The sequence below is a fragment of the Trachurus japonicus genome, chromosome 9 (assembly GCF_045865225.1).
Source record: "Trachurus japonicus isolate A0001 chromosome 9, Traja_1.0".
Lineage (NCBI taxonomy): Eukaryota > Metazoa > Chordata > Actinopteri > Carangiformes > Carangidae > Trachurus > Trachurus japonicus.
This window is the reverse complement of record NC_140915.1, coordinates 3,056,721-3,072,774: the sequence shown is the minus strand read 5'-3', so window position 1 is coordinate 3,072,774 and position 16,054 is coordinate 3,056,721. Positions and strand designations below refer to the sequence as shown.

The window sequence follows — 16,054 nt, the reverse complement described above, 5'->3', positions numbered from 1 at the left end:
GCCTCTAAGTGCGGCCACGTCTGTCTCTGCTCCTCATTGAGTCCAATACAAATATTTTCTGAGAGAAGCAGAACGGCCTGATGTTTTAAAACTGCCAGCGTCGCCAAAATATTTACTGTAGAAACACCAAATCGTATCAAAATTTTCAGTAAGTCCTTAGAGCAACGTTGATCTGTGTTTTGTTCTGATAGGAGTTACCGTTTTCTCACCCTAAGCCTAAATGTGAGACCGGTGCAGAGGCAGAAAATGGCTCTTTTTCTCCACGTTTCTGTCTGTCTCAGCCTGCGGGGGCCCCTATCGCCGTGGTAACCTCTTTGATCCTCAGGCCAGAGCTCGTTAACTTCATAAACAATCCACCTGGCGCTCGTTTAAATGTTTATAAACACAGACACAGCTAAATCAGACTGACACAGGATGCAGCTACTAACTAACTATGTGACAAGTCAGTCACACACACACACACACACACAGACTCTAGAGCCAGCTTCATGTGATTACAGTTACACACACACACACACACACAGTTAACCTAATGTGGTTACAGCTCCTCCATATCAGTGCTTATAGAAAGATGATCATGTGTCTGTCTGATCAGCTCTGTCTTGACCTTAAGATCGTGGGTTTGATTCCCATGTTGACAGAGATGGCACAACCCGCAGTAGCCCCGTGGCCCATTCAAAATTTCCCGAGAGGAAATTTTCTAGTTTTATGATATTGTATTTGTTATTTATATGGGAATTAAATATATTGCCATGGCTTATCATTTTAATTTACTACTTCATTTCTACCTAGGCCTATCTTCAATTCTGTGAGATGTTTCCTCTCATCACAGAAAGCTGAGCAGTTCATGCTCATTTTCTAATCCATTCATAGTCAAAGCAGTAATGGGGGATGCTTGGAGGTGGTAATGTTCTGGAGCAGGTGTGAATGTTCAGAGTGTAGGGTGTGGTGGTAAGTTGGGGGCGCATGCATACCTGCCTTTTAGGATGCTAATCACAGTAATAGGTTAGCCAGACAGTGTTGTGTGACTGGTGAAATGTGTGAATGTGTAAACACTTTATATTTTACTAAATTCCCCTACCACCCCAACTTTTCCTGCAGGTAATCTACAAGCTAATAAGCATGTGTAGGATTTATACATAGGTAAACATTTGTTTCACATTTATTTTTTCCATTTCAGAAGGACAGATCCTTGATACAGTGTGCTGGACGTGAGTGCTATCATCCAAAATGGATAATGTGATGTGGACATGATGTTAGATGACACTGATGCAAGTGATGCAGAGTCAGGTGACAATACCTGTGGACAAGTGGACAAGTTAACCGCAAGGCAAGGCAAGGCAAGGCAAGGCAAGGCAAGGCAAGGCAAGGCAAGGCAAGGCAAGGCAATGTGCTTTACATAAAGACAGAACATTAAAAAAAAGAAGCATAAGACAGAATAAAAACAAACAAAACACTGAAAACATAGTTAAAAGCAAGAGCAAATAAAAGTAAAATAAAAATAAAATAGATAAAGTTTTAAGTTCTCAGCTATAAGCACATGAAAAGAGAAATGTTTTTAACCTGGATTTAAAAGTGCTGACAGTTGGGGCTGATCTCAGGTCTGCTGGTAGTTTGTTCCAGTTGTTGCAGCATAACAGCTAAATGCTGCTTCACCATGTCTGGTCTGAACTCTGAGCTCCACTATCTGACCTGAGTCAGTAGATCTCAGAGCTCTACTGGGTTTAGACTCTACTGACATGTCATTCATGTATTCTGGACCTAAACCATTCAGTGATTTGTAAAAAACAACAAGCTGGACAAAGACACAACATTCTTTATACAACTGGTAGTACTTATGGCCAAATTTCATATCCACAAAAAAAAATGGACAGAATCAAAACCCAGCCTGGATCATTTCACACAAGAAATTCTCCAATATGCAACTACAATAAAAGACATTAAAAATAAAAAAGCTATGAAAACGAACTGTATTTTTGAAAGATTTAACATAGCCCCTCTTTAAGAACTTTTTACTAGGTAAATGGATTCTTCCAAATCTGGCAATGTTTATTTGTATTTATTTATTTATTAAATTTTTATTTGTAATGTCATTATTTGTATTGTTATTGTCATTTTTGTTTCCTTTTACATTATCCCCCTGTCTGCTTTGTCCACCTCTATCTCTCTGTATAATGCATAATGCTATGTTATGTGTTTAGATAATTATGTTATGCTTACAATAAAGCACAAAAAAAAAAAAAAAATTCAGTGATTTGTAAACCAGTAGCAGGCACTTATTGCCCAGTCAATGTGGACATTGAGTCCTGACCGAAAAAACACACCATGCTCGCGAGAATACAAAGGAAAACAGATGGCCCTCTCCTCAGCTCCAGACTCACTCGTCTTCCAGTGACGACGCTCTGGCCAATCAGGGGAAGGCAGTCGGCTGACGTCACGTTTAGGGCTGGGGCGTTACCAAAGAAGTAGCAGGTAGCAGGTGGGAGGGGCTGGAGGAGGAGAAGAGGATAAAACCGAGTAGAGCCGTGCTGTACCGTACTGAGCCAGTGGAACGGCACCATGAGGAGGTCCCGTCTGACCAGGACCAGGATGAAGGAGGAGAACCTGGACCGGGAAATTAGCGACCTGGATCAGAACACGACCGGAATTAAGGAGGAGAACCAGCACCAGGACTACAACATAGTAAAGGAGGAGAACCAGGACCAGACTGGGACTACGGGGGAGGAGCAGCACGCGGTCCACCAGGACAAGGAGCCCTCCGGTCCGTCCGGTTCACGTCCACAGGTCTGTGTTTCTGTTTTCAGTGGGAGCGAGTCAAGAGATGAAGCTAACAGCTGTTAGCTGCTAACTCTACTTTTTGTGGTTCACTAAAAAGTCTAAAACCTAACCTGCCTACTTTAGTTCCTGCTGTAGCGCTGTTACATCACTTTATTTAAGCAATATCACACGAGAGGTCGTGCTGTTGTACTGTATATCAGCACAGCTGTGATTCGATCAGATAATCCCACCGTGCTGATATACAGTACAACAGCACAACCTCCAGTGTGATATTGCTTTTATACAACAGTGCTACGAGCGCATTTTAGAACAGTAATAAACTACAAGAGATTATGATTTGTTTGTTTATTTAATCATTTATTTGGCTCCGCCAACAGAAATAGTTCTGCAACTGGAAGGGAGAGAAGGCTGTTGCCAGGCAACACATAAACATTAAACTAGCTAGCTACTAGCTACCAGCTTTTCCACCGAGCTGCTTCCAGTGCTGGTTCTGGTTCTGGTTCTGAGCCCGTGTCTGATCAGCACCGGAGCAACAGGACCAGCGTGAAGACACAGGGACGTTATCGATACCGTATTACATTTGTTTATCTGCTATGTAATCAATATAAACACAGTTGAAGCTAAGTAGCTGAGCTACGTGGCTAACAACAGCTAACGCTAATATCAAAACTCATCACCGTCAAAACGTAGTTGCCCCCGCGGTGATTTTTTTTCCAGCCGAGTAGAGTAGAGATTTATCTCCAATTAGACTGACCGGGTCAGGTCCAGGTTTTAATGTTCAGGTCCGTTTCTAACTGTAGTAGCAGCAGAGAGATGGGGCAGCTCCTGTATGGGGAGCCTGGCTCTGACTTAGCTCCTGTCCAGCTGAACAGCGGAGTGATAACGTCCGTAAAAAGTCGCAGTGCTGTTATACTGTATATCAGCACTCATGGAACGTCTCTTGTCCAATCAAATTGCTCGGTTGGGACCGGTCGGAACTAACTGTTGTATAATAAATTTTATACAACAGTTAGTTCCGACCGGTCCCAACCGAGCAATTTGATTGGACAAGAGACGTAGCACTGCGACTTTTTACGGACATTATCACTCCGCTGTTCAGCTGGACAGGAGCTAAGTCAGAGCCAGGCTCCCCATACAGGAGCTGCTCCATCTCTCTGCTGCTGCTACAGTTAGAAACGGACCTGAACATTAAAACCTGGACCTGACCTGGTCCGTCTAATTGGAGATAAATCTCTACTAAACCCGACTGGAAAAAAATCGCCGCGGGGGCAACTACGTTTTGACGGCGATGTGTTTTGATATTAGCGTTAGCTGTTGTTAGCCACGTAGCTCAGCTACTTAGCTTCAACTGTGTTTATATTGATTACATAGCAGATAAACAGATGTAATACGGTATCGATAACGTCTCTGTGTCTTCACGCTGGTCCTGTTGCTCCGGTGCTGATCAGACACGGGCTCAGAACCAGAACCAGCACTGGAAGCAGCTCGGTGGAGAAGCTTGTAGCTAATAGCAAGCATAGACTGTAAAAAGAATGGACGTAGCGTCCGTGACGTCACCCATTGGTTTGGGGGAGTCTGTTTTGTGCCGCTACTACGGGGGTTTGAACCACGCCATGTTGGATTCTACTTGCCATATTTGGAGCGGTGCGGCCGTTGGCCGGCCGAGAGCCCGCCCACTGGCCTCGTAGCAGCGGTCGCCGGACCTGTCACTCAACGGTTCTGCGCCCTGATTGGCCAGAACTTTAAACCTAATAATAGTAAAACGGTAGAGTTTTAAAAAAATTCACCCCCCTCAGAGTGTGTGCGGGGGTAGAAACTATCGATTCAGACCAAAAAAATAAAATGTACCAGGCTGTAAATATGTTTTTTTAAGCTGTAAAATCGGCTATTTTAACATGGGGCTCAATTGGAGTTGCTCCCTTCTGGAGCCAGCCCCCAGCGACAGCCAGGGGGATTGCAGGTTTTTGAATGCGGAAGTGAGCTTCACTTCTCAGACCGACAACTGCCCCCTTGGTAGCAAGCTAGTTTAAAGGTGTACAGAAATGGCCGTTTGTCCCGTTTGTCGCGCCGAGTTGTCACGAGCTGCAACACGAGTTTACCCGAGTAAGGAAAATGAATTTGATTGGTCGTTATCGAGCGGGCGGGATATTCAAAGTTTGGGGCGAGCCCGAGCTCCGTGTGTGTGTGCGTGTCTCAGACGTTTGAATGACGGATTACGGATCCAATATCAGTGGCTAGTGAATCGTGTACAGGCTGACGTATAATCCGTGCGCCTGCATTATCCAATACGAAAAAAAAAACTACACTAAAATACACACTTTCATCACGGATTTACTCAAAAATAGAATTTTGCACAAAGTTTGGCCTACATCGTCTGATAGATGAGTTACTACACTAATTTTATGACCCAGAGTGGGCTCAAATTCAATTTTCTTTTCTGTACACCTTTAATGTTTATGTGTTGCCTGGCAACAGCCTTGTCTCCCTTCCAGTTGCGGAACTATTTCTGTTGGCGGAGCCAAATAAATGATTAATTAAACAAACAAATCATAATCTCTTGTAGTTTATTACTGTTCTAAAATGCGCTCGTAGCACTGTTGTATAAAAGCAATATCACACTGGAGGTCGTGCTGTTGTACCGTATATCAGCACGGTGGGATTATCTGCGGCTAATTAAATTTCCCCGCATGTTTTTTAGAGGGTTACCGCCGGCCGGCTTTTTGGGAGATAAATGCTGGTCTCATTGATGAAGTCTAACAATTGTGGCCGCCGCATTGTTTGAACGAAAGGTGAAGCTGCATTAGACAGAAGAAAGGTGCTGCCTTGGTGCTCTGTAGCCTACGTACATAAATTACCAATTACCATTAATCAATCAATCAATTACATTTACATTTTCCAACTGTAAACTTGCAGCAACTGCTGAATGTAACTGCAACAGTCCACTGTGAAAATGAAAAATATAATTGCGTAGCCTCTAACACTGGCCAATCATTCGCCATTCTCATCCTCCATCCCCCTCCCTCATGCCCATCTCCTCGTCGTTATCAAGCGGGCAGGATATTCAGTGTTTGGGGTAAGACCAAGCTCGGTGTGTGTGTCTGTGTGTCTCAGACGTTTGATTGACGGATGACGGATCCAATATCACTGGCCATAGTGGAATCAAATTCATTTTTCTTTTCTGTGCACCCTTAAAGCAGTACTAAAGAACTTTCAGTTTTGGTTGAGTTTGGCGGTGCCTGTGGACCAAAGCGGTAGTGTTTTGCCTGAAGGAAGACTCCATTTCCCATGAACACTAGCGTGAAGCCCTGTAAATATCCTGCATTAAAATTAACAGAAGACATCAAAACTAAGTTTCTGTTTCCAGTGGATCATTTCAAAGTGAAAACACAAACATAATCCATTGCTAAAGTGCCGTTTTGCCTGTTCCCTCCTTGTTGTGACTCGCAAAAGTGAAAGTAAAGTGAGAGCCGGGTTCCTACCATGCTCCTCAAAGTTGCTTAGTGCCAGAGAAAGAGATACAGACCCCCTCAGGCCACGACAGAGGTGTCATTCAACTTGTTGTAGGTCAATGTATCATCACAAAAGTTATGAAAATATTTTATGAAGGTTGAAAAGTTCCTTAGTGCTGGTTTAATGAAGAATTTAAAAAGGAAAACAAATGTCCATCCATCATCCATCATTTATTCATTCTCTCTCTCCCTGTCTGTTGCCATAGAAACAGGACCACACCAAGGTGAAACCACACAGCTGTAATGGGTGTGGGAACACGTTCAGGACCTCAGTTCATCTGAACGCTCACCGCCGGCAGCGCCAATGTGGAAAGACGGCGTACAGGTGCGAGCAGTGTGGGAAGGGGTTCGCTACCTCCAGACAATTAACGGCCCACCGGCGCGTCCACGCCGGAGAGAAGCCGTACAGCTGTGAGCAGTGTGGGAAGGGGTTCGCTAGCTCCTCAAATTTAAGGGTCCACCGGCGGGTCCACACCAGAGAGAGGCCGTACAGCTGCGAGCAGTGTGGGAAGGGGTTCGCTAGCTCCAGACAATTAATGGTCCACCAGCACGTCCACACCAAAGAGAAGCCGTACAGCTGTGAGCAGTGTGGCGCCGCCTTCACAAGGGCGTACACCCTGAAAATTCACCAGCGGATCCACACCAGAGAGAAGCCGTACAGCTGCGAACAGTGTGGGAAGGCGTTCGCTAACGCCGGACATTTAGCAGTCCACCGGCGCATCCACACCGGAGAGAAGCCGTACAGCTGCGAGCAGTGTGGGAAGGGGTTCGCTAGCTCCTCAAATTTAAGGACCCACCAGCGCGTCCACACCAGAGAGAGGCCGTACGGCTGCGAACAGTGCGGAAAGGCTTTCGCTCGCTTCTCAAATTTAATGACCCACCGGCGCATCCACACTGGAGAGAAACCATACAGCTGTGAGCAGTGTGGGAAGGGGTTCACTCAACCCGGAGCGTTAACAGTCCATCGGCGCGTCCACACCGGAGAAAAGCTCTACAGCTGTGAGCAGTGTGGGAAGGCGTTCGCTACCTCCAGAAGGTTAACGATCCATCGGCGCATCCACACCGGAGAGAAGCCGTACAACTGCGAGCAGTGCAGAAAGGCCTTCGCTAGCTCCTCAACTTTAAGGGTCCACCGGCGCATCCACTCCGGAGAGAAGCCGTACAGCTGTGAGCAGTGTGGGAAGGCGTTCGCTACCTCCAGACAGTTAATGGCCCACCAGCGTGTCCACAACAGAGAGAGGCCGTACAGCTGTGAGCAGTGTGGGAAGGGGTTCGCCACCTCCAGAGAGTTAACGATCCATCGGCGCGTCCACACTGGAGAGAGGCCATACAGCTGCGAGCAGTGTGGGAAGGCGTTCACTCAATCCGGAGCGTTAACAGCCCATCGGCGTGTCCACACCGGAGAAAAGCTCTACAGCTGTGAGCAGTGTGGGAGGGCGTTCACTCACTCCGGAGCGTTAACAGTCCATCGGCGGCGTGTCCACACCGGAGAGAGGCCGTTCAGCTGCAACCACTGCGAGAAGGCGTTCGCTACCTCCGGACATTTAACGGCCCACCAGCGCGGTCACACCGGAGAGAAGCCGTTCAGCTGTGAGCAGTGTGGGAAGGCGTTCGCTACCTCCAAAGAGTTAACGATCCATCAGCGCTACCACACCGGAGAGAAGCCGTACAGCTGCGAGCAGTGTGGGAAGGGGTTTGTTACCTCCGGACAATTAACGGCTCACCGGCGCATCCACACTGGAGAGAAGCCGTACAGCTGCGAGCAGTGTGGGAAGGGGTTCAAGAGCTCCGGACAGTTAACGATCCATCGGCGCATCCACACCGGAGAGAAGCCGTACAGCTGCGAACAGTGCGGAAAGGCCTACGCTAGCTCCGGAAATTTAACGGCCCACCGGCGCATCCACACCGGAGAGAAGCCGTACAGCTGTGAGCAGTGTGGGAAGGCGTTCGCTACCTCCAAAGAGTTAACGATCCATCAGCGCATCCACACCGGAGAGAGGCCGTACGTGTGTGGGCAGTGTGGGAAGGGGTTCACTACCTTAGGAAAATTAACGGCCCACCAACGTGTCCACACCAGAGAAAAACCATACGTTTGTGGGCAGTGTGGGAAGGCCTTCAGCCAGTCCAACAACCTGAAGAAACACCAGCAGCTCCACAGCAGCTAGAGGACGGGACGGGACGGTCCTACACCTGAGCAACTAACGATTATTTTCACCATTGATTAGCCTGTTGATATGTAAATGATTCATCGATTTGTTGTTTGGTCAATAAAATGTTTTTAAAAAATGTTGAAAAATGTCAGTGTTTCCCAAACCACCAGATGACGTCCCCAAACCTAACCCTAACCCGCAGGTTTTAAGAGGTTTACCGCCGGCTGGTTAAATTCTTTATAGGAGATAAATGTTGGTCTCATTGATGAAATCTAACAATTGTAGCAGTCACATTAGTTTGTTTGAATGAAAAGTGAAGCTTCATGTGTGTATTGGACAGCAGAGCAGCGCTGCCTGGGGCTCTGTACAGAAATCACCACATTCACATCAATAAATTATGTTTCACAATGAGCTGATCAGTCTGCATTACATTTTCTTTTCTTTTATTAAGTTCTATAACATGGCAGCATTTTTAATTTGTCATGATTACGCAACTGTTAACTGCTGCGTTTGCTGTTATGGTGCGACGTATGTGCAAACCTAACTATGCAGTCGCTTACGTTCCCGAACGTAAACTATGAAGTGACGTAGCACTGATGACATTTCTCTGACCCTGTCTGTTGACAGGTCAGGTATTTTTGATTTTCTGTTCTTTTGTTTTTTTTATTTTTTATTTTTTGTTTGGACCTTCCAGTGAAGTGACGTGACACAATGGCGAGCCAACCACTTGATGTAGAATGAAGGGGGGGCGACCCCCATTCCGAAAATTCCTTCCAAGGGGCTGCTGTTCCTAATGTGTTTTATTTTGAAAATTGACCGGATTCTCTCGTGGTTTGACTTCAGAAAGGCACCCCTTTTCCATAAATAATTAAGGGCCAGCATTCCGACATATTAAAGTAAACGTTCGGAATGGCGGCCCTTCGCAATGGCACCCTGGAACTAGAGTGAAGTTATTGTGTCTTGATAGGTATTACTCCAACTTATACTATAAGACCAATATAACCACGGACCACTTCTTGTTTCACTAGGCAGATCTTCCTTTTATTTAACTCGATCTCAACTCTGGTACAGGAGTGCCCTCTAGTGACAGTTCTATGTAACATGTCATTGCAGATCAACGGTGTCCGTAAGAGGACATTAATCAACCCAATATATAACATACTCCTCCCCACTTAATGAACAACTTCACCTGCATACAATAATTAAATCAAACATCAACCTCATAAGGTGTTATGTCATGTATGGTACCATTGACAGAACTACGAAGCACCTCCAGTACTCCAACTTGTTTAGCATGTCGCTGTGAGCGTTCTAGAAATAAACAATTCTCAAATACTGTAAAAGTATGTAAACACAATTACAAAACATTGAACTATACAGCCATGCTATCACATATCATACACAACTTAAAATGTCCGTCTTTTTTCTTTTTCTTTTTTTTTTTTCTAAGGGAATGAGGTGGACTACTCAGACCCTGACATAACCCTGGGGATTATTCTGCCCCATACTCCTGGGTATGTCACACTACAGAGTTAGGCGTTCAGGAGGCCGCCGTTCTCTTTGTGGATAGTGGCGGGTAGCACTGCCATCTGGCGTACCCCCACTGGCTGTGTCAGGAACAGACGTTGGTGTCATGGATGGAAACAGTTCAGTTTGTGGATCCGCTGGTGGAACACCAGAAAGAGTGGGCTCCCCAGCACGTGCTACGTCCTGGGTGCGTGTGAGTTGAGTTGTACTGACCTGCTGGCCAGGTCCAGCACAACTCACTGGCCAAGTTTCCTCGGGTGCTGTAGCTCCAGCAAGCAGTTGGTCCACGTGTCTCCTCCAGACAATGTCCTCACAGGTTTTGACTGTATAAGACACAGGGCCTGTCTGTGCTATGACAGTAGTAGGAACCCACTTTGGGCCGTTGGTGTAGTTGCGTGCAAGTACCTGATCACCTGGGTGGAAAATCCTTCCCTTTGATCTTGGTTTGCGTCTCTCAACCTGGGCTTCTTGCTTTTGTAGCACAGTCTCTTTAGTGCCAGGTGGTTTCAGAAGGTCGAGACTGGTACGGAGCTGTTTCTTCATGAGAAGTACCGCAGGAGCAACTTTTGTGGTTGAGTGTGGGACATTCCTATAGGACAGCAGGAAACTGTTCAGTCGCTGATGAAGGGAGCCTTGTCCCTGTGAGGCCTTCAAAGCGTGCTTCAAACTCTGAACAAACCTCTCTGCTAGTCCGTTTGTAGAGGGGTGATAGGGAGAAGAGCAAATATGTTGCACCCCATTTGCCTCGAGGAATCTCTCGAACTCTTGTGAGATAAATTGGGGCCCATTATCGCTCACCAGTTGTTCAGGAAAGCCAAATCGACTGAACATCTCACCAAGTTTCTCAATGGTTTTCTCTGCTGTCGTTGATCTCATTATTGACACTTCTGGCCACTTACTATGTGCATCCACCACCACGAGGAACATCCTCTCTTCGAATGGGCCAGCAAAGTCAACATGAAGGCGTCGCCAGGGTGCCCCTGGCCAATCCCAGGGATGAAGAGGGGCGGGTTGTGGCATGCAGCGGACTGCTTGACATGATGGACATGTTCTGGCTGTTTCTTCAATTTGCCCATCAAGACCTGGCCACCAGAAGTAGCTTCTGGCAAGCTCCTTCATGCGAACGATACCACAGTGGCCTGTACGCAGCTGCTGCAGTAGCCTTTTCTGCAGCACTGGTGGAATAATCACTCTGTGTCCCCATAGAAGACATCCTGCCTGCACAGACAGCTCGCTCTGTCTTGTCATGTAGGGTTTTAGCTCTGGGAGATCCCCAAATCCTCCATTCATAACCACATTTAGCAGCTTTGACAGCACTGGGTCCCTCCTGGTCTGTCGTCTCACTTGAGTAGATGTGATAGGAGCTTCCTCTACTTGCCTGAAGTAGAAGATGTCGGCCTGCTGTGACCCGCATGATCCACAGGTAGGGGGAGCCTGGACAGGCCATCTGCGTTAGCATGCAACTCCGACTTCCGGTACTTTATATCATAGGTGTGAGCAGACAACAATAAGGCCCATCGCTGCATGCGGCTAGCAGCCAAGGACGGAATGCCTGTGTGGGGCCCGAAGATTGTTGTCAGGGGACGGTGGTCTGTCAGAAGAATGAACTTCCTCCCAAAAAGATACTGGTGGAACTTTCGGACCCCAAAGACAATCCCCAGCGCTTCACGTTCAATTTGCGCATATCTGCTCTCTGCTTTGCTGAGGCGCTCCTCCCCATTAGCCATGATATGGGAAACAACTGCCCCCACCCCGTAGGGGGATGCATCACATGCAAGTTGTAAAGGCAGTTTGGGGTCAAAATGAGTCAGGGCATCGGACCCTAACAATGCAGTCTTTGTCTGAACGAATGCCCTCTCACACTGCGGTGTCCATTTCCAGGGTCTATTGTGACACAATAGCTGATGCAGTGGGTTAAGCAGAGAGGATAAACTTGGAATGAACCTTCCATAATAGTTTAGGAGTCCAAGATAAGAGCGCAACTGACTCACATTTTCAGGGGCTGGAGCGTCCACGATCGCCTTGACCTTGGATGGCGCCTTGTGCAAACCCTCAGAGTCAATCACATAGCCCAAATACTCAACCGAATTCTGGAAGAATTCACATTTGGATTTGCGGACCCTGAGTCCGTAGTCTTCCAAGCGCTGCAGTGTGGCATCCAGGTTTGTTAGATGCTCTTCGTCTGTCTTTCCCGTGACAAGTATGTCATCCAGATAGCATTGGACTCCAGACAGTCCGCTCAATATCTGATCCATTGCACGCTGGAAAACAGCTGGGGCCGATGTTATTCCAAATGGTAGTCTGCAGTACCGGTAGAGGCCCTTGTGGGTGATTATTGTAAGCAGCTCTCTTGACTTTTCATCCACATGCATCTGGAGGTAGGCTTTGCTAAGGTCAATCTTGCTGAATTTTTTTCCTCCTGCCAAGCCAGCAAACAGATCATCAATGTGGGGCAGTGGGTACTGTTCAACTTCCAGTACCGGATTGATTGTAACTTTGAAATCTCCACATACCCGCACCGATCCATCCTTTTTCATGACCGGCACTATTGGGGTGGCCCAGTCACTCTGGCTGACAGGTTCCAGCACTCCGCTCTTGATCAACGATTCCAGCTCTGCTTCAACCTTTGGTTTTATTGCATAGGGAACTGGTCTTGCCTTGAAGAACTTGGGTCTGCTACCAGGCTTAACGTTTACTTTGACTGTGATGTTTTTCATGCTCCCTAGTTCTTCCTTGAACACTTCCCTATGTTTGCTCAGAATAGCCGACAGACTTGCGTCTCCTCTGCACAGCAAGTGAATTGCAGGTCGGTCCAATGTGATCTTCTCAAGCCAAGAGCGGCCCAACAGCGAAGGGAAATTTCCTTTAACCACATACAGTGGTAGCTTAGCTGTTTGGCCATTCACCTGGACTGTGACATCGATTTGCCCCTTTGTTGGTACTGGCTCCCCAGTGTAGGTTCTCAGGGTGAGGCTGGAGGATTGTAAGGGAATGTGCTGCAAAGTCTCCTTATAAACAGTCTCAGACACGAGGGAGACTGCTGAACCTGTGTCGATTTCCATGCGCACTGGCCGTCCATCCAGCACTGGAGAAACCCAGTATCCATTTTGTCCTCCAGTAACTGACAATACATACACTGCTGCCTCATCTGATGAGCTGCTGCCCGTAGCAGTGGTGTGGCCTTGCTGCATGTTATGTACAGACTGTCTCTTTTTAAATCTGTGTTTGGGCTTCTGGTTGTATTGTTTTGGTTTCTTGTCAGCTCCCTTGCTTTTACAAGCACGTTCAATGTGCCCCTTTTTTCCACACTTCCTGCAATTAATGTCCTTACTCCAACACTCTGCAGCAAAATGTCCACTTTTGTCACATCGGTAACATTTGCCCTGTGCTCCCTTTTCTTCTGTGGAGACCTTGTGGAGTTTTGCACTTGAATTTAGCTGATGAGATTCCTTGGCGGCTAACTCCATGGACACGCTGATTTCAATAGCTTTCTCCAAGGTAAGTGCACTTTCAGTTAGCAAACGTTTCTGCGCCGCTTCACTCCTCAGCCCACACACGAGTCTGTCTCTGATTGTGTCATTAAGCACATCCCCAAACTCACAATGTTCTGCTAGTTTCCTTAATGCAGCCACAAACACTGTTACAGACTCCCCTTCCTCTTGGTTCCTCTTATGGAAACGAAAACGTTCAGCAATTAACAGGGGCTTCGGTGCGAAGTGAGCTGCTAAAGTAGCCACTATGTTCTCATAGCTTATGGTCACGGGCTTTACTGGCTGAACCAGGCCACGCAGCAAGTTGAATGTCTTCGGCCCCACCACGCTCAAAAATGTTGGCACAAGCTTGTCATCATCAATGTCGTTTGCCTGGACAAAGCAATCAAAACGCTCCGTATAAGAGCTCCACTGCTCTTCCCTCTCATCATAGGGACCAACACTGCCGACCAGCCCAGCCATTTTAGCTTTATTGGCAAGTTACTGCTCCGGTTCCCTTTACTGTACTCACGGCTCCTTTGTTTCATTTACTGCCAGGCTGCGTCCTTGACGGTGAAGCTAGTTAGCTTTTCTGCTAACCTCCGACAGGCACGGCAAAAAGGGTTGGAAAAACAAACACCGGCTGGCTCAAAGTCCTCTTCCCGATGAGCACAGGATACACGCATCCGCCGCTTTATCCTCGTCGCCACTTTATTGTGTCTTGATAGGTATTACTCCAACTTATACTATAAGACCAATATAACCACGGACCACTTCTTGTTTCACTAGGCAGATCTTCCTTTTATTTAACTCGATCTCAACTCTGGTACAGGAGTGCCCTCTAGTGACAGTTCTATGTAACATGTCATTGCAGATCAACGGTGTCCGTAAGAGGAAAAAAAAACGTTTGGTCAAAAAAAAAAAAAAAGTAACCCGCGGAGTGGCCTATTTTTTTCAAAATGGCCTGTGTGGTTTTTGGTAATTTTCTCCAAAACCACCGGCCCGATTTCAACCAAACCTTCTGCGTTGGACTCCCCTCGGACCCCCAGATGATATATCCGAGTTTGGAGAAATTTTAATTTTTGGTCAAAAAAAAAAATGTTTGGTCAAAAAAAAAAAGTAACCCGCGGAGTGGCCTATTTCTTTCGAAATGGCCTGTGTGGTTTTTGGTCATTTTCTCCAAAACCACCGGCCCGATTTCAACCAAACCTTCTGCGTTGGACTCCCCTCGGACCCCCAGGTAACCCATACCCGGCCAGGACCCAAGGCTGGGCAAGGGAGAGGTTCGTAAGTGTCTAAGGATATGAGGACCGGTCTGCTTTTCTCTCTTTCTCTCTCTCTCCCTCCCTCCTGCCTACTGTCCGTCCGTCCCTCCCTCCCTCCTTCCCTGACACTTTCACTTTGACTGGCCATACCTGTTCAACACCTGTAGCTCTCATGGCTCTTCCTCCTCCTCCTCTTCATTTAGGAAAAGGAATGTGAAGGAATGTGTCAGTGGGTGTCGTTCAGGTACAAGTTGTTCAAACCAGTTGTTGTAGCCTATTGACTCCACACCTGACACACTTTAATCTAATCCAACTTTCCACCAGTTTAAAAACAGTGAAACACTGTTTATGGCCTGACACTGCTTATTTAAGTCATCCAACACAGTAGAAATGATTCAATAACGTTATTGATACTATTTGATGATGTATTATCTTTAAAAATAAATAAATAAAAGATAACGTTATTGATCCACCAGAGCTCCATTGTACACCAGGATAACCTCCTATATTCTCACATTCTGTGACATAAACTGTAAACTGTTGTCTTGTCTGTAACAACATCTCTGTCCTGGGTGAGGGATCCCTCCTCTGTTGCTCACCCTGAGCTTTCTCCTGGTTTTCCCTGTTAAAAGGGTTTTCCATGGAGTTTTTCCTCAGTGGATGTGAGGGTCTAAGGACAGAGGATGTTGTTATGATGGGATGTAAAGCCCTTTGAGACAAACTGTTGGTAAAAACTAGCCAGGCTAGCGCCGCCTACTGGTTCCGGCAAATTTCATTTGCCTCAACAATGTAGTCAGGACACTAGCAATGCGTTTCGGTTTGCTCCGTCCGCTCAGCGAACAGACGGGTAAGTGAAGGCGATGACGTTGAACTCAAGCGCTCAAGATTAACCTATGAGCTTAACCGGTGTATAGCACACGTGACCACCAAGCAGCAGCGATTAGTTGAAGCAAATGTAAGCAACCGCCTCCCGGAAGCAAACGAATCCCTATGGCTCAGGTTCAGACGCTTTTTGAAATGTAATGAAATAAGCGGCTGATGCATCAGGCTAGGTAAAAACAGGCTATACTAATAAAATTGCCTTGCCTTGCCTTGGATCCATGTTAGACACTGGTATCAACACGTTTTAATGTTGTAAACACGAACCAACGACAGAAACGAACCGTCCACAGAACGCTTCACTTTAAGGCGGTTGCCAGGATACAGTTTATCGTTGCTAGGAGAAGCCCGCAGTCCCGTCTGTGGCGCGCGCGCTGATGACGCCCGTCCCTAACAACAAGCCGAGGTCTCATAGCAACGGGCTCCTGAAGCGGCCGGTAAAATTTGTTTTTCTCCGTAAAGTGAAGAGGAGTTTG

The 16,054-nt window shown here is 46.8% G+C and overlaps 1 protein-coding gene across 1 annotated transcript in view; it reads left to right on the top strand.

Annotated features, from left to right (window-relative positions):
• LOC146980516 (uncharacterized) overlaps positions 1-16,054 on the top strand; it is a 528,771-nt gene that overhangs the window by 17,445 nt on the left and 495,272 nt on the right. The window contains 1 exon segment of the mRNA XM_085787979.1: positions 6,602-8,447. Coding sequence (XP_085644105.1) covers positions 6,602-8,447 — 1,846 coding nt within the window.